The following is a 24,091-nucleotide window of genomic DNA, read 5'->3' as shown; positions in this document are numbered from 1 at the left end:
AGGGAGGTATAAATGCTTGATTCTTTCCTTTTACTTACCAGTTTTCAAAACAGTGAGTTACAACTGCTATTTTTAAGCGCTAGACATGCCAGAGGAAAATGCTAGCTTAATCCTCACTGACCAAATTTGGAAGGGATCTAATTTACTCACTTAGACAACTAAAGACCAATGTTCAAACATCTAAATCATACAGTGTCTTCAATTACGGCAGGGAGGGCACTGGATCGCACATCATTTAGAATCTACATACTACAATGCATCTCACTTGCTTTTTGTGGCTACTGAATTACTCTCTAGTACACAAGCATGTATGAATATATATATGAAATTGCCCCTTAGATTATAAAGTCCTCATGGACAGCAGGAAACTGAGATCAGGCTGATACACACTTACTAACAGACTAAATGATATACGAAACACGTACAGCCTTGGACACCCTAAGCCAACGGGGAAATCCTAGTAAATATGGTCTTCCCCTTGGTCACTCACAGCTTTGCTTTAGGTGACTACATATCTTTTAAATCAGTTACTCTGTGCCAGCCACTCCACCAAGCACTTTTCAGATATTATCTCACGTAATTCTCACAACCACCCCTGGAAGCAGGCTCTCGGCACCCCCATTCTCACGACAAGGAAACCACCGTGAAGGAGATCATGCAGCACGCCCTCCTCATGCTTAACTAGGCTGGGACACAAATCTGAGGCCAGACTCTCCAGCTTAGGAGTCACTTTGCAGTCAGGCCCCTCCCCTGTTAGTGACAGGCATGCTCCCTGCCGAGGTAGATTTCAGTCGCTCTACTAACTATCCAACAATCCAGCGGCTAGGCCACATTTCTGCCATTTGGACCCAGAAAATGAAATGAGGCAATAGCAGAAGGCACATGGGAGAGTTATAAACTCCCCGCGGCTCTGCTGGGAGGACAGAGCCATGACTGCTCTCTGGAAAGACGTAAATAACACAGGAGACAGCAACCGTCCTCTGCAGGGACCAGAACCACAGGGTAAGGGAAAATCAATTTATCAAAATAGTCACTATGTCGCTAAAACTTATGTTTTGAAAAAAATTAATCCCATGAGAAAATGGTCACAATAAAGAGGACCGTTCATTAAAATAATAAAGCGGAGCACATTAGAGAAGAGATATATGTATGCATAAATAGAGAGAGAGAAAGGACTGGCACAAAATAACCCAAATATTAACAGTGCTTCATTCTGGGCAGTTTTGTTTTCCTATCTACACTTTTCCATATTTTGCAAGTTCTTTACAATAATCAGAAGAAAAACATGTTATTAAAATATGTAAGCGCACAGAAGAAAGGCATAAATTTGTCCAGACCCGACTCCAGTTACAAGGGCTCCAGCAGTCTACACACCTAAGGGGACAGGAAAGAAGAAGAAACAGTGAGTGGCGACCAAGTGACCAGTGGGAGGTACAGAGCACCTGCTGGGAGAGCTGGAATGGTGCAAACATGGGGAAGGAACGCTCGCAGGCCACTGAGGCTGCTGCGTGTGTGCAGAGATTCCGGACACAGAGATGCTGACAAGGAAGGCACTGCACACGTCCAGACCAAGTAGTGAAGATCAATACCAAGGCCGCTAAGAGGTCAAGGTGGGGTAGATAGAACAAGGGCGGCTGGCTGTCTGTGTCCTGATACCATGGAATATTATATAACAGGTAAAAAGAATCACGATGGTCACAAGTGGAGAACTTTAGCTTTCTATACTGTTTGGACGTCTTTTCAAAAATATTTTCTTACAGTGTGTATATAATCAATATATAAACATCTTTTTTGAAAGAATTCCAAGTAGGAAGGAAAGCAAGCAAGCACATGAACATTGAGCGGTAGAGTCCATCAGATGAGGGGCTCAACGAGGCGAGAATGGACTCTGCTGCTCGCGAGCTGTTCGGCACTGGATGAGGCCACCACTCTCCACACTTTTGATTCCTTCTCTGTGAACGGGGATGATACCCCTGCATGTGCAGAGCCACTGTCAAAACGGAGAACAGAGTCTGAGCGAGGCCGGTGCGTTAGGGGGTCCCTGACACAAGGTAGCCAAGCATTTACACAAGAAAGCAGCAGTGCAAACAGAATCTGGGGCCTGAGCCCAGAGTGGGTGAGAAGTGGAGTAAGAGGCCAGCCGGGAGGCGGCGGGCGGCCAGAAGGAACAGGGTGCACACGGGTGAGCCCAGCACTCACTGCAATTCTCCTCGTCGCTGCCGTCAGGACAGTCCTCGAACCCGTTACAGCGGAAGCGGCCGATGATGCAGTGGACGCCGCTGGCGCAGGGGAAGAACGTGGGGCCGCACTTCGACTTAGCCTTGGCTGCGGGAGAAAAGAAGACACAGAGCGAGGCGTCAGCAAGTGAAGTGCCCGCCACTGCATACCCCTCGCGCCAGCTCCGAGCGTACAGACGGGGCTTCTGCACCTACTAAAAAGTCCCAAGCGTTTCTCACCCCACCGCCCCCTTCAACTCCCAACCGGACGGGAAGCCCACACGCACCATCCCCTAGGAAGGGAGCGGACGTCCCACAGAGGACACACCACGCCTGCACCTACAGGGCTCAATCAGAAGGCACAAAACAAAGAAATGAATGGGTGAGCAGACGGACGATGGATGGAGTTTGCTCTTGAGCTGCAGAAGAACCATCCAAAATTCATTCCCTGACTGTCTAATCGTCTGCTTTAGCTGGTGCTCACGAGACAGTGTGGCCACGGCTTTCCGTGGATCATCTCATGTAAGCCATCCAGCAGCCAACCACTGCGATGGGGTGCAGGAAAGAATTAGCGCCACAGGCCTGAGCCGGCTGTCCTGGGAAGGGCTGGCCCTTGCTGGGCTGGAACTCGGATTCCGGCCGGGTTCGCACCTTCTCTCTAAGAACGCTCGCTGTGCCTAAAGTGTTGATGCAGACAGCGCGCTCGACGCCGAACACCTGCTTTGCTTCTGGGATGTGGGATTTGGGATGTGGGTACCTCCGAGGCAGAGGGTGCCTGCCTGCCCAGCGCCGGTACCAACTCAGAGCGCAGGGAGCTCTGAGCATCCCCGGAAGACAACATTTCTCACGTGTTGTCACAACTTGTCGCTGGGGGAATTAAGTGCCCCTGGGAGGCTCCCCTGGGAGAGACTCCGGGAAGCTGGACTTCACTCCCTCACTTTTCCCCTTTGTTGGTTTTGCTTTGTCTCCTTTTGCTGTAATAAATCTTAGCCGTGAGTATGACTTACGCTGAGTTCTATGCATTCTCCTAGCAAATCATCAAACCCGGGGTGGCCCTGGGGACCCCAACAAAGACGGGTATGGTTCCCATCCCCAGTTCACAGATGTGCTCTGAGAGGTGAAGTGACTGGCCCAGGGTCACACAGCTGGAATATCTGGGGCTGGGGTGGAGCCTGCGGCACTCAGACTCTAGAAGCCACACCCCCAACCAATGCAAGGGTACTGCCTCCCTGCCAAAGGCTATCACTTCTCAAAACAGAAGCCAGACTCCCACTCAAAGATATTCTTCTTCCACTCCTGCTGTACAAACAGTTTTAACAGAAACTGCCGTGGACCTGGCTTGGCCGAGGGTCCCGCTGACCACATAGCCTGGGGGGTCATGCACTTCCCACCGACGGCGCTGGCTGCTCTAGCCTGCGATTACAAGGGCTAAGATCCGATCTGTTGCTGCCTCCCAGGCAGCAGGACCCACCCAGCATCTCCCTCATCTTCTGTCTTAGAGGCAGGACCTCTGGTCCTTGAGAAGAAGGGCCATTTCTTTGGAACAAACAGGCAGTAAATTCCCGTCATGTTCCTGCCATCAGTAACACGCCAACTTTGGCAGCAGTCGATCCATAACGAACAGTTTTAAGGCCTAGGAAGTGGCCAGGTTTTAAAACCCCTTATGGCTTCATTTCGATCTGGACTTGTGTGATGCTGCTGCTGTGCTCTTCCCAAATCACAAACAGGGGAGTGTCCAGGGGTCAAACGGCAGCTCTGTTTTCATGGCCTTGGGTAAGTTTCTAGATATTGCTGAGCCTCAGCTTTCTCATCAGTAAATTGGGGGTGTCACCCACCCCTCAGGGCTCCAGGTTCAACAGCTTCAATGACTCCTTCAATGAGATGATCACAGCAAGCGCTTAGCACGGAGCATGGCATACAGCAGGCACTCACTTAACGGCAGCGCTCATGCTCTTATCATCACCACCACTAGGCTTAGGGAATTTTGAAACTGATCTCTGGACTGCTAATTTTTTTTCCAACTATCAAAGTTAAAAAAGCTCATTATGGAAGATCTCTGTGAAACGCTATCAAGTGATCTCCAGGATATACTGTTAAATGGAAAAAGCAAAGTGCAAAAGAGTATCTATAGCATTTCAACCCTCTGTAGAGCCAAAGGGGATATAAGAAAACACGCACACATTGGCCCATCTGTGCAAAACAAATACAGGAGGGCTGAAGCAGAAACTAAAGAGATTAGCTACCTACGGGGGTGGGTGGGAAAGGGGTGGAAAGAATGGGGGACGGGACTGGAACGAGAGACGAGAAGGGTGCACATTTCTCTCAGTCTATTTGTGTAGCTCTCGCTCTTAGAACCGTGATAGCATTTCACGTTCCCCAAAAGCAAACAATTAAAATCAACCACACGTGTGTGTGGGAGACTCGAAATGGAACATAAACACAACAAAGGAACATAACTGCATTACAGATGAGCGAAAGCACCACAGTGAAGGGGGTGGGGAAGAAAAGAACCAGCCGAAGTCACTCAGGAAAACGTTATTTGACTGGCTTCTACAAGGCTGAAGAAAAACCGCACTGAACACAAATACGCCACTCTCGTTGTATATGTTTGTCACAGGGGTGTGGATTAACAACTCTGAAACTACCTTTTGTGTGCACGAGGGTTGAATAAATAAGTTAATATCCTGCAGATAATACGAGTGAGGTTTCTCACTATCAGAGGAAGAAGTTACAAATAAGGAAAGTGGGAAGGCTAAAAGGAGCCCTGAGGCTGTGGACCAGAATTGAAGGCATCAGTATGAACTCAAGGTCTGTAAAGACAGATAAATAGATGATAGATACATAGATAGACACATAGATAGATGGAGAGAGAGACAGACAGACAGAAGTGATCTGTGTGTGTGCGTGGATTAGTGTACACACACATATGTCCCAGCTGCATCTGCTAAGAAAGACTAGAAGCGACACAATCCAATAGCAATGAGTGCACCCAACACCCAGATCTTGGTTTGTAAATACCATTATCCCATAAAGGAAACCAGGGCTCCCTGGAGAAGTGGTTGATTCCAGGGGGAAAAAACAAGGTGAACCTGTAGTGTCTTCTGTTGCCAGAAAGTAAAGAAATGCTCAAAATATGATGGAGACACAAAAAAGGACAGAGTCAACCTGAAGGAGGTCCAGTGGCCGCAGCTGGAACAAACTGAACAACCAAAGAAACGGGAGTAGCACCAGACGGTGACCCAGAGAAGAAAACACACACCTCTGAGTCCACACCGACGCCGCAAATTGCTGAATAAATCAGTGAAGGGGGGAGAAGGGAAAATTCTCCCTTACAGAAGAATTCCGATTGATAAGCGTAGAGGGGATGTGGGAATAGAAAGTCAGTACTAAGTTAACAGCACAGTAACAACCATTACAGGCAAGACCCAGAGATGGATGCTCACAGGAGAGCACCAGCCAGCCTGCTCTGGTCATCCTTCTAGGGGTCAGGCAAGAAAGGCACCCACAGGCTTTGGCGTCCAAGTTGAGCGCGTTTCTCTGTAACCTTCAACATGTCACCTGCACTCAGAACGTCACTGTCCTCCCTTCGCCCCAGAAAAGCCTGAAGCCCAGCGCAGCCTCACGCAGCCCCGGGCGCCTCTGTGGTCCATGCCCACGCCCTCTCCGTGCTCTGGCCACGATGCCTCCAGCTCGTCCCCCAGCCCCTGAGGCACGTCCCACCTCAGGGCCTGTGCGCCCTGCCGTCACCTCTGCCAGGAATGCCCTCTCCCAGGGGGCGGCACGGACCCCAGCTCCACAGGACTTGCACAGCAGGAACACCGACTCCACCCTCAGTGACTGGAGCCCTTCCTCTGCTTTCTTTCTTCTCCCTCAGAGGAAGGATGTCGCCAACTCGTGTTGGCCACTCAACTGATGAACACATACTCGTCTGAATGCTTTCCTTCACCTGTGGAAGGACCTGCGCTGTCCAGCGCCGACAGCAGGTGCCAAACACCTGCCCAGTATACAAAGGAGCCTACGAGAGGAGAGGGTGGGATGGGGTAATAGGAGCTGGCATCTGCCAGATGCTCAGGAGGGGCTGAGCACTGCGTTCCACGATTACAGATATCAGCTCGTCCCCTCCTCACAAAAACCCATTTTGCAGATAAGAAGAACGAGGTGGAGAAGGGCAGCAGCTCGACACTGCTAACGAGGGGTCAGGGCCCAAACCCCACTCTCGACTCATCTCTCTACCGCCTCCTTAGACCCCCTAAGGCCCAGTCCACGCCCAAGGACTCGACTGAGACAAAGAAAGAGAAAAGAGAGTGAGAACATGAGTATCAATCATAAGCGAATTAGTTACCGTTCGGTTAACCGGCTCTCGGGCCCTGCCCCTGGCCCTCTTCAGGAACTGCTAATGAGCCTCCCGGCCGTGTCAGGGAGGGTCGCTCGCCTCTCGGTCAGAGGAAGCCTGTCCCGCCATGACTTACATCTGTGCCATCAGACGCCCGCAAAGCGACCACTGAGGGGGATCCAGGTGGCCGGCCGAGCGCCTGGCAGAGGCTCAGAGAGAAGCCAGTGCTGACAGCAGCTGTCGGCTGCTCCCTGCCTGCTCCAGCCCCGTGGGACTCAGGGATTCTGGACAAAGTCTTGATTGTCCCCCCGCCCGCATCTCCATGAAGGGAGACTTCAGCAGGAAACCCAGCAGCCCCTGGTGGAAGACGGCAGACGGACGGTGTCTCAAATCGCCCTGAGCAAGGCGGACGGGGTGGCTCCCGTCCACTGAGGGCTTGAGGACACCCTCCCCAGGACCCGCCCAGTGGACTCGTCAAGGCAGCGCCTCTTCCAGCAGTAGGCCGGACTCGGGCTCCCCGGGGGCTGGTTTCTTTCCTGATCTGAGTCCTCCCCTCCTTACAGCCTGGTTGTCATTGTTCTGGATTTCACGGATCAGTAAGATCAAAAAGGTTTAAAAACTACATGGGAGTGGAGGAAGGACTAACATGGCTGCCAGCTCTTTACTTTACCAGCAAGGACGCAAACAAACAAATGTGCAAGAGCCTCTCCACACCACCACCCTACACGACAGGCTGCCTTAGCATCCCGAACGCAGAGGGGACAGTCCTCAGACTGGGATTTGGGGATCACATCAGAACCAGAGGGGAACCAGGAAGTGTCCCGACGTCACCGGGCTGTGACGCCCTCAGAACAAAGGCCTGATGCTTCCACGTGGAACATCTGGAGCACAGCTGGCAGCCCACAGAGCTTCACTCAGTACCCGACTCGCACCTCTCACAGATGAGACAGCTGCCGCCCAAGGAGGCAGTCCAGGACATGGCGAAGTCACACAGCTGCTCAGGACCAGACTGGTCTAGAATCCACTTCTCATGCCCGGAGTCCAGCCTCTTTGAACAACACTTCGCGTTAGGTGGGGTGCGGTGGGGCCAACCTTGCCAAACCCCACATCAGGAATTATGTTCAAGACAGACCCCAAGAAAAGGGGTCATGAGACTGAGGGACCCTCTGCCACATGACCAGAACTTTCCAAGGCTTGGGGCAGAAACGCTCCTCACCGGGCATCCTGCCTGTAGCTCCCTCTTTGCCCTGGTGGGGCTTGGGGCTGCCTGCTGGTCCTGCAGGATGGCGGCCCGGGAGGGGGCCTGCACTCTACGGCTGCAGCCGGGCTCTCCCCATGAAGCAACCACAGAAAGGAGGGGGATGGGGACGGAGCGCTGGGCCTCTGCTCAGCCAGAACATCATCAGCTCAGCTCCTCAGCTGGCAGCAGCTCTCAGGCCGCGGTGACAGCTCCAGCCACAGCTGCAGCATTCAGGGTCTCTCCTCCAGACCTCTGTGGTTGGCCAAATGGGCCACAGCTGCCACCTCCGCCCTCTGCGCACCTCCATTCCTGCTCCAGGATCCTGCCAGCATGTGTCGAGACAGCCCAAAGAACCAGAAGCAGGTGCCTTAAGCTCCTCTGCAAAATTACCATCCTCACTTTGTAAACACAAGACACAGCTCGCTGTGAAAAATCCCGACAACAGAGAAAAGTACGAAGGCCAATGCAAAAATTATCCCAAACTGCCACTGCCCAGGCAATCCACTGTGGCCATTTTGGTAAACATGCTCCTGAAGCATGGTCTCAAAACTAGGCTGTGCAAACGGACAGTCCTGGACGCGCTAAAATGCGGCAGCTCCGGACCGGGGCCTGGCGTTCTGCGTTCCTAACACGCTCCCAGGCGATGTCGACACCGCTGGCTCCAAGCACTTCACTTCCGAGCAGCAAAGGACCATTGTCTTGTTTGCCCTGAACCTGCACTGCCCAGAAAAGTGCTTGGCACATAGGTCACGTAATAATTACGGGCTGAATTAATAAACGGAAATCTGAGTATACAGTTTTGCACCCATAAAACACTATGTTATTCTGAAAACTGCTTTTGTCACTTCACAACATATTGTGACATCTTTTCATGTCAATAACTACAGGTCCACCCTCACTTTTAATGGTTCGGGTTAGTTTTACTGCATCTAGGTACCTGCAAGTCCCATCACTGAGGGATATTTGAGGGGTTTTAAGTAACAATGTACATCCAGACCTATATATTATTTTCCCCACTTGTACAATATCTCTTTAAAGGTATGACCACTAGGTCAAAGGATGTGCATATTTCACATTTTGGCATCCTTTTGATCATCGACTGCCTCTCCCCTAGGAACGGTCTTCTGCCCACAGTTGGCTACAGGAAAAGCCTCCGGCCCAGGATTGTCCGAGACGGGCTGAGCCTCCTGGGCCGGCAATGACATTCCTGGAGGCACAAGGCTGGGAACACACCCCCGTCCCTCTGTGTTTACATTAAGCCGGACCTTACTGCCTCCAGTGCTCCATTATTCTCCTCTATCTCTGTCTTCCTCTACTTCACCATCTGTGCATTTCATCACTGTGCAGAGTGGGGGACATTCCTAGCCCATCAAGAAAACCAGGTCTCTTCTTTTTATCTTTTTAAATTTGCACCGGCTGCCAGGCACCAATCTTTGCTGGAATTGGTTTCCCTGAGTTGCACTATTCACGAGCTAATGCCAGGGGTCCCTCCTTCCAGGAGACGCTCCTTGAGCTGACTTTCCCAGGCTGCACTGTCCCGTCTCAGGGCCCTGACAAAGGACAGGCGCTGACTCCAAGGGCTGCCCCACTTGCCAGCGCTTCCCCAGAACCCCCGACCCTGTAGGCAGCACGTCCTGGAGAGTGGGCGGCGACCCAGCTGCAGCAGGGTCCCCAGGGATGTCTGTGCAATGCAGCTTGCTGGGCCTGGCCTCAAGAGCAGTCTGCAGTTTTACTAAGCACACAGGACTCCAACGAACCCTAAAGTGTGAATACCCTTCTCGGGCAGGGTCTGCCTATGTCTGTGCCCAGAGAGCAAATGACCTCCTCACGCCCTTCCTCCTGGTGTTGCCACTGCACAGACCAGCAGCCACTCCAACAATTCTGGCCGCAGGGGCAGTGTGGGAGCCACTCCCTCAAGTGGTGGTCAAGTCTAACACTCGTCCCAGGAAGCGTAGTTACCACAAGAAGACGACCCTAAGGAAACCACAGGCCTCTTTATGATCTTCCCCACTTCAACAGGTTCTCTCTTCTTCCTCGTTCATGTGCAAGATACAAAATAACTCTCCTCTACACAAAAAAAGCTGTGGACTCATATTCAAACGGTTGCTGTCCTAGCAAAAAGGCCCTTTTGGAACTTTAAAACTCTTAACCAATTCTGTCCACTTCTTAAGGATTTGCATTTTATCTGTGAACAACACAAAACAGGGTATAGAGTTCAAAAGATTTTCACTGCCCCCTCTCAACAAATAGCAAGACGTTCCTGGGCATCCTGCCATCTGTCAGGCAGCGGGTCAGCTGTGCGGCATTCAACAATGCTCCCCGCCCGATAGCCGGGGACAGACAGGCAAGGGAGCCTCTGCACGCAGGCCTGTGAGTACTCTGATTGGGGAGCTAGAGGACAGCTAATCTCAAACTGGGGAGGAGGCTGATAACAGAAAAGGCTTCTCAGAGCACAGGCGGCCTCGGCAGGCACCCCACGCACGGCTAAGGTGGAAACTAATGTAAAGCTTAGACAGTCTGAGGCCTGACGCATTAGTCATTCATCCCATTAAGGGTAATTCAAACTCTGTCTCATCCTGCAGAGAATGAGGGTACAGAGGAGACAGCTACGCCACGGCTGACAGTTTAGTGCTGGTGGGACTGTGGAGTGAGGGCTGCTCCAAGAAGAGGGAACAGCATGTGCAAAGGCCTGGAGGCAGCGACAGTGAGGCAATGGAAGAACTGAAAGGGGGTCAGTACAAACTGACTTCTCATATCGGTAAAAGTACCTGGTATCTTTTTTTTAATTAAAAAAAAATTAAAAACCCTATTTCTCTTAAGAAATGTGCTTTGAGCTCCTTGCAATTCAGTTCACACTCAAGATGTAAGAATTATAGATGCTAAAGTGTCTATTAGAAAAAATCAAATTATAAAATTAATATAATTTGAATCAACATGTACCCCGCCACCCGCCCGCCACCCCCACGAGGTGAAGGCCCACATGCAGCCATCGCGGGCTAAAAGCTTTGCAAAAAGCAATGGATCTGAAACTGCTCAGTCCCCTGGTTTATTTTGTAAAAAGTCAAACTGTGGTTCCTTTTAAAAGTCAAAAATGACTTCATGGTTGGGAGCAAAAAAGAGCCTTATAAAAATAACAGACTTTTAAAAAGCACTATGCCTGGTTCCCTAGAGTCTGGGAGAGAAAAATCAGGCCTTTCCTTGTGGTCCCAAAGCAGACAACAAGTGGCCCAGCAGGCCGAGCGCATGCCTGGAATTCCCGCCTTTGCAAATCCACCATGCAGGAAGCCCTCTGCCTGGCCAGCAGTTCACTCTGCGTGACTTCTGGAGCGGGCTCCAAGCTTCACTGATCAGAAATCACACTGCATTATTTCTTCCTAAAATGCCATATTGCCTGCTTCAGAGAGACACACCAGGGAGTGGAGAGAGCAAAAGAGCGCAAGCTAACTGGAATCTAAACCCAGAAAGAAGGCCTCCAGCTGAAACAGCATTGCCAGAAGATTCTCGGATAGCGAATTCTTTCTACACATCTCCTCCTCGATAGCTGGAATAAGAGGTCTTAGCCCTGGGGCTAAGAGGTTAGGGGGTACGAAGCATCTGGGTTTCCATCCCAGTTCTGCCACCTAATAGCTGAGACCTTGGACAAAGTCACTTAACTTCCATTGGCCTCAGTGTCTCCATCTGTAAAAGGGGTAGAAAGATAGCACAGATCCCATCGGTTGTTGGAAAATACGAGATTGTGTATATAGAGAAACAGCATAATGAGTGATATCTAGGAGGGATCTGACACACTCCTCCCTCCCTAACACGGTTCACGGTTCTACAAACGGCCCTTCCTCACGTGCATGGACGGCCCCAGGAAAAGGGAGGTGGAAACCGACGGAATGTTCAGACTGTCCAAGGCCTTCTCTTTCAGTTCCTCGTTCCATTAATGTGAATTCTCACTCTATGCCACACATAGGACCAGGTGTGGGGGCTGCAAAGTGACTCAAGCATTCAAACCCACCTACTGTTAGCAAGAAGCGCCGACTAAGGAGCACCCGGCCAAGAAGAAGAAAAAGGACAACGGGCAGGTGACTGCAATGCGATGCAGGGAGTGCAGAACAAGCTAAGCTGCACGAACATTTGCCTCCAGTGCGCGGGACGCAGGCAGGAGCATGGGCTGGCGCGTCAGCTGCCCGGCTCAGACGTGGGACAACCCCTCCAAGGCCATGTGGTTTACGGACAGTTACTTCACCTCTCGGTGCCTCCACCTCCTCATCAGTGAATGGCGACACTAACAGGACCCGCCCCGCTGGGCTGCCGTGGGGATTAAGGGAGACAATATAATAACTGCCTACAACTTTCTCTGGAACGCAGCATTAGCTATGATGGTCATTACCGTACTGGCTAATGTCAAATATATTTCATATTAGCTATTTTTACTTGATCTTATACTATGAAATACAGTATTATGAAGCAGCTAATGTTAGACGGAATTACACAGTATTATTACAAGTATTAGCTATGATTTGTCACTAGTATTTTCCAACAGTTTCTGCCCAGCAGTGGACGCTCAATCAGTGGGGTGGGGGTGGGGGGTGGCCAGAGGGCAGGAGGAACTCCAGAGAGGAGTGTGACCCACACAGCCTGGGCACCAGGGGCCCCACACGAGGCGGTGCTGGGTGAGCGGGTTATGAAGAGGAGGAGGAGGGTGTTGGAAAAGGAGAGGAAAGGGCATTCGAGGCAAAATGAATGACCCAAGGAAAAGCTGCGAGCTGGGACAGGGGATGGTGTGTACAGAGATCTGGGAGCAGCGAGGGTGTCTGGGACACAGAGGTGTGGCAGGAGGTGCGGCTGGGGTCTGGACAGTCATCCTGGAGCCCTGGACATCTTCATAAAGAAAAGGCACGCGTCAGATTCGGTTTTTATGAGGAAACTTGTCTGGCCTCACAAGGGCGCTATGAGGCTGCGGGAGGCACGGGAATGCTCTCCTCACTCCCAGAGTCCCGAGGCAGCAGGAGAGCGCCCAGTCTGTAACACTCTCCAGGCTTTCAGGGAAAAAGGCACTACCAAGAGTAAGAGAATTCCAAGTGTCTGTCCTCGCCCTTTAAAATAAATGTATTACTAAGAACAACAGGAAAAAGGCAAAACAAGGCAGTGAGTTTGGGATTAGGAAATTATCTTATCCCCTAAAGTTTTCTCCAGGTTATTTCACTTGTCTGTTTATGGAACACGTGCTCGTGTGTATGAAGGTGGCTTGTGTGCATCTGATGAGAATGAAAATCCCAAAGAATCTATAAGCAGGAAACCAAGACATCCCCGACTGATCCTTCTATAGACGCATCTGGAGGGGAAAAAGCTCTAAAAAGATAATAAATAAACGTGGGTCAGATAACTTAGCCTCCGGAGGCTTTTCACTGCTTGGAGGAGAAACTTCCTGACAATGGATCAGAGTCCCTGGGATTAAGAACAGATGTGAGAGGGGCTGGCCCCGTGGCCCAGTGGTTCAGCTCGCGCGCTCCGCTGCAAGCGGCCCAGCGTTTCGTTGGTTCAAATCCTGGGCGTGGACATGGCACTGCTCATCAGACCACGCTGAGGCAGCGTCCCACATGCCACAACTAGAAGGACCCACAACGAAGAGTATACAACTATGTACTGGGGGGCTTTGGGGAGAAAAAGGAAAAAATAAAATCTTAAAAAAAAGAACAGATGTGAGAATAAACACGGAGAGGACAGAACACTTTCCAGCTTAAAAAGAGTCCTTCAGTAACAAAGGCATCATCCAGCTCCGTGAGGGTGATGTCCGAGGGACAAAGGAATAAAGAAGACCCCATCTTACATCTCTCCCCATCTAGCTGGGCAACGAGGGTCACCCTGGCCAAAGGTTTACCTTTCAAGGCCTGCAGCCTCTCCCGTCCACTGGGCCGTGGGCAAACGCGGACACTTTCCTTCTTGAACACCCTTATCCCTGCACACAGCTTTACCGCCAGACCGTGAAGAGGAAGCACATATCTGAACGGCTTCCTAGAAGCGGCCCTCCTACCTGCCCGTCCCCACACAAGCCACAAGCACAGGAGGACCTTGGAGCTCAGAGTCTGTCTCCTTTTGTATTTTGAGGAAGATTAGCCCTGAGCTAATATCTACCACCAATCCTCCTCTTTTTGCTGAGGAAGACTGGCCCTGAGCTAACATCTGCCACCAATCCTCCTCTTTTTGCTGAGGAAGACTGGCCCTGAGCTAACATCTGCCGCCAATCCTCCTCTCTTTTGTATGTGGGACACTGCCACAGCATGGCTTGGTGAGCGGTGTGTAGGTCCACACCCAGGATCTGACCCGGCGAACCCCGGGCCACCAAAGCGGAGCATGGGAACTTAACCACTGCGCCACCAGGCTGGCCCTCTGAGTCTGTCTCCTTAATTGTCACTAAAGAGCACCAGAGGAAGGCCTCCGACATGAGGACTACAGGCAGTGACACTCACAGGACAGGGGACTGTCCCTCAGAGACGGCAGGCGGAAACCCTGCTGGGCTGTGTGCACAGAGCCCAGAGAGGAAGGCCTGCAGCTGCTCCAACGGGCTGAGCAAGAGGACGCTGTCTGTCTGTCTGTCACGAGGGAACCTGAAAACAGCTGCTTCAGGAACCAGCCCTTAACTCACCACGAACCCTCCTCCAGGAAAGGCTTCCACCAAGGCACCCAGAGGCTTCCAGGAGGCCCTCAACACCAGGCTCGGGGTCGCGTGCCCCTGGACACCGACCGCCTCTTGGTGGCTGTGGGCTGACTTTAAAGACAGAACACCGACCTCAGCTTCTAGCTCATCCTACGGGAGTAGCGACACTCGGTCCTGACGCACATTAGAACAACCCGGGAGGCTCTGAAAAAAAAGAAAACTCGCCCAAATCAAGAGAGCTGGAGTGACGACACGAATGTTGGACAAAAGAGAATTTAAGACAAAAAGTGTCCCTAAAGACGAGGAAACGGTCAAGCCATCAGAAGACAATTAAATGCACCTAAAAACAGAGCCACAAAATACACGACACAAAAGCTGAGAGAACTGAGAGACAGACACTGAAACAAGAAGAGATGCAGACTTGATCACCCCACTTTCAACAGGCTGAAGATCAGCAAGGAAGCAGGAGACACGACCGCACCACAAACCGATTACGAGACGTCAGAACTCTCCAGCAACAACGCGACTACGCGTTCTTCTCAGGGGCACCTGGAACATTCTCCAGGGGATGCCAGATGTTAGGCCACAAGACAAACCTCCACAAATTTAAAAGGAATGCAGTCACACAACATATATTCTCCAATCACAAGGGATTGAAATTAGGAGTCAGTAACAGAAGGTTTCTTTGGGGATGATGACAATGTTCTAAAATCAGGTAGTGGCAATAGTTGCACAACTCTCTGAACATAACTAAATAGAGAAACAAAACCTCCTAAGAAATCCTGAAATCTACGAGGGTTGGTGACATGAGAAATCCAAGAGCTGCTCGTTTTCAGGAAGGTGCTAAATTGGCCAAACGCCTCCCCATTTCTTCTGGTTTGCTCCCCAGGCAACACTTGGCAATTCAGGGGGAGGGGAGAGTGGGTACCACTGGCATCTAGCATGTAGACCAGGGACGCTGCTAAACATCCTACAATGCACAGAACAGCCCCCCAAATAAAGAATTACTTGGCCCCAAAATGTCAATAGTTTTGAAGTTGAACCCTATACTAGGGAAAGGTCAATATTTTTAAATTTTTGCTTCTTCTGATTTAAAGGAAGAAATTACCCTATAATAATGGTAAAGAATAAAAGGTTAGGAATCAGACCTGGATCCAAATCCTGGTTCCGCTCCTTCCCAGAAGTGTGACGTGGGTGCTACCTGACTGCCCTGGGCTTAACTCCCTCATCTGTAAAATGGAATGATGAACCAACCTCACAACGCGGCCACATGGATTCAATGAGAGGCTGCCCGGCACCAGTAAGGGCCAAGAGCTCTTACTACTGTAATTACTGTCTCTTGTTAAAGCCCCAAAGTGACTTAGTACCAGGAAATGGGTGACTGAGTCATCTTAAAATGGACTACTTTCTCCAGCAACAATTAGTACATAAACAGGGACACTTCGTGAGCTCATAAGCAACCAAGATGTAACAGTTGACATTCCTCACTCCTATGCCATACTCTGGCCAAATACCCCTTTGCCACAGTAATACAAAGTTTCTGTGAGTCTGACTCGTTTTCTTTCCAGCAAACGCTTTCTGTCCATCAGGCAGGACTTGAGACACAAGCCCACCACGCAGTGGCAGCGTCTCTCCCACCTACTAGACAGAACACTTTTCTGCTGCTCAAAACCAATTTTCTGTCGTGGAAACCACCACCACAAACAGGACAAGGGGACCGCCCGTCATCTGCGGGCCTCTGGTCTTGAAACAGAGCTCGCCAGCGAGGAGCAGAGAGGAGTGGCATTCCATAATGTATTATACGATTACTAGCAACTGGGCTCAAATTTTAGTATGAGTTTCCTAGTGGCCAAAACAATGAAGGAAACATGATCAGTAGTGAGGCTGGAGAGAAGTGTCCAAAACACTAAACCTAAGCACGCATGAGAAAAGAGATTTTTGATACTCTCTCCTCATATCCCAGACATAAGTGAGTAAGTCACAAAATGTGAGACAGTCACAAAATTTGAACCCAGGTCAGACATAACCCCAGTCCTGCAAAGGCTGCCCTCGCACGCGTGCACTCCAGAATAATGCATGTGAAGGCATCATTCGTACTCCACACTCGTTTCCTCAACAAACTATGGTGGAATGAGGGAGATTCTGCAGTCGGACTCCTGATATTCAAATCCCAGCTCTGCCACTTTCTAGCTACAAGATCTCTGACAAGTTACATAGCTTCTGGCGCCTCAGTTTCCTCCACTGTAGAATGCAGATGATGACTTTGCCACCCAATCTCACAAAGCTACCGTGGGCCATCACCACTTGGAACAGTTCTCAGGCTCCACGATATGAGCCCAGGCTATTAAAATTACCCCTCCTCCCATCACAGCTTATCGATCACTGATGTGTGCCAGGCATCGGTCGGATCAGGGGTGGGACACAGCCCCGCGCCTCGTCCTCACAGAGCTCTAACAAGCGACACACAGGACGGCCAGTGCTAAGTGCTGCATGGAGACATCAGGCGACGGGATGGGGAGTGAGCGGCCGGTCAGTCTGGGTCATCAGGAAGGGAGTGTCGGAGGGAAGCTGTCAGTGAGCTCTAAGCAAGCGGCAGCCAGCCAAACAGGGATGGGAGGGGAGCGCAGCCCAGGCAGAGAGAACACCTCAAGAACACACCGAAGACAGGAAAGGACTTGGAACAGAAAGAAAGGCAGCGGGCTGGGGCTGGGGCTGGGGCAGAGTGCGGGAGCGGGGGAGGGCGTGTGCAGATGAGGGAAAGCAGGAGCCAGGCCAGGACGGCTTTCTCAGCCTGGGGAAGAGTCTGGATTTGATTCCAAGCGTGATGGGAAGTGTTACAGGTGAGTGACTTTATCTTTTTAAAAGATCACCGGCTGCCTAGTGGAGAGTGCAATGAGGGCAAGCAGGCAAAAGCAGGAAGACCACGGCAGGGGGTGACAAGCGCGCCTGGAGCTGGTGCGGGGGAGTTGGGGAGACGGGGAACCGTGAACAGACTTGGAACCCTGTAGATCAGGGTGTCTCGACCTTGGCACTGCTGACATCTGGGCTGGAGAACTCCTTGCTGGGGGCCGTCCTGTGCACTGTAGGATGTCTCACAGCATCCTGGCCTCCACCCACGAGACGCCAGCAGCACCCACAGCTGTGACAACCAAAAATGTCTCCAGACGCTGCCAAACAGCCCTGGGGGTCAAACCACCCCTGGCTGAGGGCCACTGCTTCAGAGGGGGAGCTCCCAGACTACAGGAGGCAGAGGGGCAGCTAGTAACGGGGACCTTGGGGGGATTCCTAAGCTTTCATCTGTAACAGGGTGAGATAAGCTCAGACGTTCGGAGTCGTCGTGCCCTCCATGCCAGCAGGTCTCCTTTTGATTCCCACAGTCACTCATTCATTGACTCCGCAGTGAGTGTCAGCCACACGCAACGCCAGGGATGCACACGTGACTAAAGATCTCATGGTTGAAGGCAGACACAGACAGGTAAGCAAGTCAAGTTGGCACAGGAGGCCTCACGCAACAGAAGAACCCCGGAGACTGAGCAGAAGCCCGAAGGGAGACGTGGCCCTCTACTCCTGGGGGGGCAGGGGTGCTCCGTGGAGGCTCGAAGGCTGTGCCAGGACGGAGACACAGAGGGGAACCAGCATGTGCAAAGGCACAGGGGCATGAGAGCGGGCGACTGGGAGGCGTGCAGGAGGGAAGGGGCTACAGCCGACGAGATGGGTGGGGCCTGGCAGGGAGGGCTCCGCAAGGCACACTGCCCAGTTTTCCGATTCCATAGGTGGCCTGGGAGCCACTGGAGGGCTGCTGTTATCATTCGTATTCCTTATTACCAATGATTAAAAACTCCTCCAAGCAGACGTCTGCCGAGTGCTGACAGCATACCCACCCGTGGGCCGGGCAGAGGCGTCGCTGCCCCCGCCAGATGGCAAACTGCCGCCTAAGGAAGCTCAGCGACTTCCACGAGATTTCTTGGCTGGCAAGTGGCAGGGCCAGGATGTGAGCCCAGGCTGGCTGGCTCCAGGGTCCCCGGACTCCTGTTTTAGGCAGGAGAGGAGCACCAGGATCTCACACATGGTTAGGAAGATCACTCAGGAAGTAACTATTTAGGCATCACCAGGTTATGGGAGTGGATGCGGCCTCCAAGGGAGGACGTATTAGGTGGGAAGGAAGCAGCTCATTTCCGGGTGAACGACGACCCCGGGGGGCAGCCCCAGAGGGGCTCTCTGTGAGGAAGGACAGCTAGGAGACGGGGGCGAGACCCCAGCAAGCAGAGGAGGGAAGTGCCCGATGTGGTCACCGGTGTCCAATGCTCTGGGAGGTCAGGTGGGTTCCCAGGTTGACACCTGCTGGATCTGAGAATTGTGGTTTCTTGGCGATCACCCCAGAGCAAATTCGTTACTGAGGTGGATGCCAAAGCCAGGCTGCAGAAGGCCGAGGAGACACAAACTGGACTCGACAGGGGAGAGAGACTCGGCAGGGGCCGGGGGGCTGTGTTTGGGGCGGGGAAGGGGGGAGACTGAAGATAAGCAGGTTGACTTCCCACACCTGAGTGCAGGTGGACTCACCTGGGGCAATAAGACACAAGAGGGCTCCAGCCCCACCCCAGGCCATGAGCCACTCTCTGCCAAGCAGGCCTCAATCCACGGGGACACTGGCACTCAGTGGCTTAGGAGCCACCCAGCTGGGCTGTGTTTCTCAGTGTGGTCTGGGAACACTGCCACTTCCTGGGTCCGCTACCAGACCTCCTGACGGGGGTTCTCCCAGGAAGGTCCTGGGGGGCTGCCTCCTGAGGACCCTGGGCCGTTCTGATACAGCCAGCCTGGAAACCATGGAAACCAGCCAGCCTTCAACTCCAAGCAGACCTGAGACCAGCAGCAGTGGCAAGCCCCCGGGGGTCTGTCAGAAATTCAGTCAGCCTTGCCTCAGGCCCACTGAACCAGAATCTGTATTTTAGCAAGATCCCCATGCCTTTCCAACACACAGCATGTTTGAGAAGTTCTGGACTGGAAGGGAGGGAGATCTTGGGGGTGAGGGGAGGGGTTCGGGGCACCCTCCTGCCACACACAATTAGTGCAGAACACCCTGAAATTTGCTGCTGCTTTTACCAGAGACGGCCAAGTATGCCAAAAGGGCCCCCCGTCCGGGCTCTGATGTTCCCAGCGTCTGCCGCACCTGCCAGGGCCGACGAGCAAAGTCAGGCACGACTGCACACACTTAAAACGCTGTTCTCTCTCGCAGGATGGGAGAGTGCTGTGCAGGACACTCTAGATGCACTCCCTCTGAACCCTGAAAACCTCTCTGTTCAGATCCACATGGCGAGCACTGATCTGCAGGGGGTCGGTCTGCTCACCCAAGCCTGAATGTCTGCTTTCAAAACCCGGCTGGGCCACCCGAGCATGTTGGCCAATCACCTCTCTCTAAGCCTCCAGTCCTCATCCATAAAATGGGATGCTAATAGGATCCACTGCGTGGGGCACTGGGAGGTTTGGGTATGGGGCCTCGTACACAGTTAGAAGTTCCACAGGCTGACCCTAGAGTAGACACTCAGAGCTCCTCTATGAGTTCTCTCAGGGTCTCCACCATCCTGCATAAGCTCACACAGACCTAAATCCATTCCTACGTGTGCAAGCTCATGTGCCAGAAAGCCACTCTGCATTTCACAAGGAGGAGGACATTTTATCTTAAGTTACTGACATCTGAATTTGGAAGGGGGCGTGGAGGTGGTCAAGCTACTTTACAGATGAGAGAACTAAGGCCTAGAAAAGCCAGAGTGCTCACCCACAGCAACATCTGGCTCTGCATCGACGTGTGCTGACCAGGAAGACTGCAGGCAGTGTCTCGCAGTGTTTGGGTCTCTCCTCTGCACACAGGCACCAAGGCCGCGTAGGCAAAGGCTGGGCTGCGCAGGCTGAACGTGCTGTACCGCCCCCGGGCTGTGCTAAGCACAGCGAGTGCCCCAGCCTGGACTTCAGTGGAGAAGCCGCCAAAACCGCCCAGTGCCCTCTGTTCCTGAACACAAAGCCCCTCACTGGGACCCATCTCTGGTCTTTAAAGTCCAAGCAGACTAACAGGGTACTGTCACCGAGCTGATGGTGAGAGGCATCCATGCAGAGGCTGGGAAAGAGAAAAAAGCAGGGCTCTCCCAGAGGACACACCCCTTGGGACCTAAGGAAAAAGGAGAGAGCCTGGGGGAGTGTGTACCCTGAGAGGAACGATTCATTAACAAGGAGGAACTGGGGTCACAGGAAACAGCAAGGAAGAATATGAGGTCAGGCTACGGAGACAAATCAGCCAGGTGACCCCTTTCAACTTCCCGAGGAAGAGATCACGGGGGGGGGAGAGGGGTGTGCATGTGTGTCACTGGTGGGAGGAATCCTATTCCTGCTTGGCAAGCCCATCTGGCTCCCTGGTAAGAGGAAACCAGCTCTGAGAGCAGCAGTGTGAGAGGGACACAAGAAGGCAGGCCAACATGTGCGCCCAGAGTCCTTGTAAACAGTCACTGCTCTTTCATTGGTTCATTCAATAAATGTATTCGGAGCATCTCCCATGTGTCAGGAGCTGACACTCATTGGTGTGAGGATAACAGTGAATAAGATGTACGCAAGGCCTTTTCTGGCTATCCTGAAGTTTCTAATGTTGCCTGGAAGATGGTACCTATGACACTCTACTGTATCTGTTTGTTTACAAGTCAAAGGTAGAGAATGGCTACGGGACCAGGGACAAGGAGCGTCTACCTAGCCTGGGGAGGCAGGGCAGGAAGGCTTCTGGGAGGGGATGCGGTAACAGAATGAGAGGGCCCTCTCTTTATCCATCCATCCATCTATCCATCAATCCACCCATCCAACCATCCATCTATTCATCAATACGTCCATCTGTCATCCATCACTCTGTCAAACCATCCATCTCTCCATCCATCAATCCATCTATCCATCCATTGACACATCGATCCATCCATCCATCCATCCATCCATCCATCCATCCCTCTATCAAACCATCCATCCATCCATCTATCCATCAAGCCACCCATCCATCATTCTATCTATCAAACCACCCACCCACCCATCCATCCATCCATCCATCCATCCCTCTATCACACCATCCATCAATCTATCCATCCATCCATCCATCCATCCATCTATCCATCAAGCCACCCATCCATCATTCTATCTATCAAACCACCCACCCACCCATCCATCCATCCATCCATCCATCCATCCATCCCTCTATCACACCATCCATCAATCTATCCATCCATCCATCCATCCATCCATCTATCCATCCATCCATCCATCCATCTATCCATCAAGCCACCCATCCATCACTCTATCTATCAAACCACCCACCCACCCACCCATCCATCCATCCATCCATCCATCTTCATTCTTTTCAAGCAGCAGCCTCTGCTAGTGTTTTACAGTTCCGTACTCCCAGCAGCAGAGAAGCCAAATGACCAGGTGATGTCAACCCTGTAAATAACCACTATCTCTGGGCAGATGCCAGAGGGCAGGTTTCTACTTAGAAGGAAAAGGAAGCTCAGAAAAGTAAAATCACAAGCTCCAAGTTCCATGCAGGGTCAAGAACAGAAAAGTGTCTGCTCCCCGGCCCTGCTCTGCTGTGGCGTACCAGCCTAGCCCAGAATTAACGCGCACAAGCACTGTCTCATTCTCTAAACTGTTTGTTTTGTCCTGACTTTACTCATGTCCTCTGCAGTCATCCTCAGGGTAAATATGATGCTGCTCCTACGCAATTTTCCTGAAGGCCAGCCTTAAACGTAAGACTAGAAGGACGGCTGATCGGTGGGAGAAAAAGCCTGGCAGAATTAGCAAATCAAGTGATGAAACAATCTGCCTTTGTACTCCCACTGTCTGGAATGAAAAACAAAATATTTCTGAAAAGCAGAACATGGGGGGAACCTGGCACAAGAACCGGCATGTTGCCTCACTTATGTATCGTCTTCACGTCGTCCACATGTGCCAAGATCTGGTTTGCATCAGAACACAAGCATACAATGCACGGTTTATGTTTTCTTCTGAAACACGTCCTGGAAGCAGAGGGAAGAGTGCAGACTGAGTCAATGGACTCCAAGGGAGCCACAGGCACGGCCTGGTCAGTGGGTGTGGTGACTGTTTTAAAGCGGCATCCACAACTTCTTGGAGGCGCTCCTGCAACGTCTCCAGGCCGCCCCTACAGCAGCCATACGAGGCCTGGCTCCTAAGGGCGCAGGGCCCGATGGCAAGTTCCGCGGTGCTGAAGAGAGATCCTAACGCATCACCTAGGAACTGTCCGCAGCCCGGACCAGGTCTGCTCTGCCATCCGAGAGACTCTCTCCCAGGGCCGCAGAAGAGGATCCCAAGCAGAGCTTCCCCAGTGGCCTGTGATCCTGACACCCGCCCCACGCGCTGCAGCCCTTGGCACAGGCCCTCACACCCACGCCGCAGAGTTGCGCAGCACATGGCCAGCAAGGAGCGAAGCTGGGACTCGAATCACCACAGGCCTGAGTTCCTAAAGACAGGGAACTCGTTGGCACCTAAGGCAGCCCCTTGCTGCCGTTAAAGAGCTCTAGAAAGCAGATGCTAGCTCATTAGAAGAAATAAATTTCCGAGTACTTCCATGCTATGACGGTCGGAAGTGAGCTCTGTTCCGGAAAAGGCCAATTATGGTGTTGTCTGTGGAACCGCAGGTGTCAAGAAGAGACCCAAGGGGGGAAAAAGGGCTTCTTCAGGGTCTGGTCCAGTGGGATTCAACTCTTTTTTGTCTGTTTACCACAGCAGCCTCTGTGAAAATGAAATCTTATGCAAAGCCCACTAGGTATTTTTAAAAAGACCTGGAGGGGGCCGGCCCTGTGGCTTAGTGGTTAAGTTTGGCATGCTCCGCTTCAGTGGCCCGGGTTCACAGGTTCGGATCCTGGCACAGACCTACACCACTCGTCAGCCATGCTGTGGCGGTGACCCATATATGAAGCAGAGGAAGACTGGCACAGATGTTAGCTCAGGGCCAGTCTTCCTCAGCAAAAACAAACACCTGTAGCTGCTCTGCCTGCACAGCGAGAAGGGTCCCAGTCCATAGCCCCTTTGCTCTGCTGCCCTCCTTTCTCCCTGTGGCACTAACCCTCAGTACTCCAAGAAGCACTGTTCGAAACAACAGGAGTCTCACTCTTTGCTGTAGAGAGGGAAAATCAGGCCCCCAACTAGAGAGCTGGATCCTAGCAAATCCCTATTGGTCTTCATGGCCAACATTCTGGAATCTTTGCACATTAGCTTCTGTGATCTGCACAGCCTTTCTCTTTACACCCTTTTTTTTTGCCCCTGAGGAAGATTAGCCCTGAGCTAACATCTGTGCCAATCTTCCTGTATTTTATATGTGGGGCTGGGCCACACGTTTTTTTTTAATAACCCAAGGACAATCGCACATACATGAAGATGATATTATTAATAATGGCTAATTCTTCTCAAGAGCTTAATAAGCGGCAAGCCTTGTCCTCAACACTTAGGTATAACCCTGCAACACTCCTTCACTCATTCAGAAAATGAGTCGCGTCATTCTGATGAAGACTGTCAGGTGACAGCAGGCAAGCATTTAAGACAGTCTTACCACGACTTCTGTATGGGAGAACTTAGAGCATAAGGTAATGACAAGAACTACAACTGACATTTGCTGGATG

At 51.8% G+C, this 24,091-nt stretch overlaps 1 protein-coding gene across 19 annotated transcripts in view; it reads right to left on the bottom strand.

Moving 5' to 3' along the window:
- Window positions 1–24,091, bottom strand: part of LDLRAD3 (low density lipoprotein receptor class A domain containing 3) — a 271,148-nt gene that overhangs the window by 115,671 nt on the left and 131,386 nt on the right. For 15 of the 19 annotated variants that reach the window (XM_070564812.1, XM_070564811.1, XM_070564803.1 and 12 more), the window contains one exon: window positions 2,200–2,325. The exons of the other annotated variants lie outside the window; for them this stretch is intronic. In XM_070564812.1, the coding sequence (XP_070420913.1) occupies window positions 2,200–2,325 (126 nt within the window). The remainder of the gene's footprint in view (window positions 1–2,199; window positions 2,326–24,091) is intronic. 19 annotated transcript variants of the gene reach the window in all.

Source organism: Equus przewalskii, chromosome 11 (genome assembly GCF_037783145.1).
Source record: "Equus przewalskii isolate Varuska chromosome 11, EquPr2, whole genome shotgun sequence".
NCBI classification, from domain to species: Eukaryota; Metazoa; Chordata; class Mammalia; order Perissodactyla; family Equidae; genus Equus; species Equus przewalskii.
Note: the sequence above shows the minus strand (reverse complement) of the source record. Positions and strands in the feature narration are given on the sequence as shown.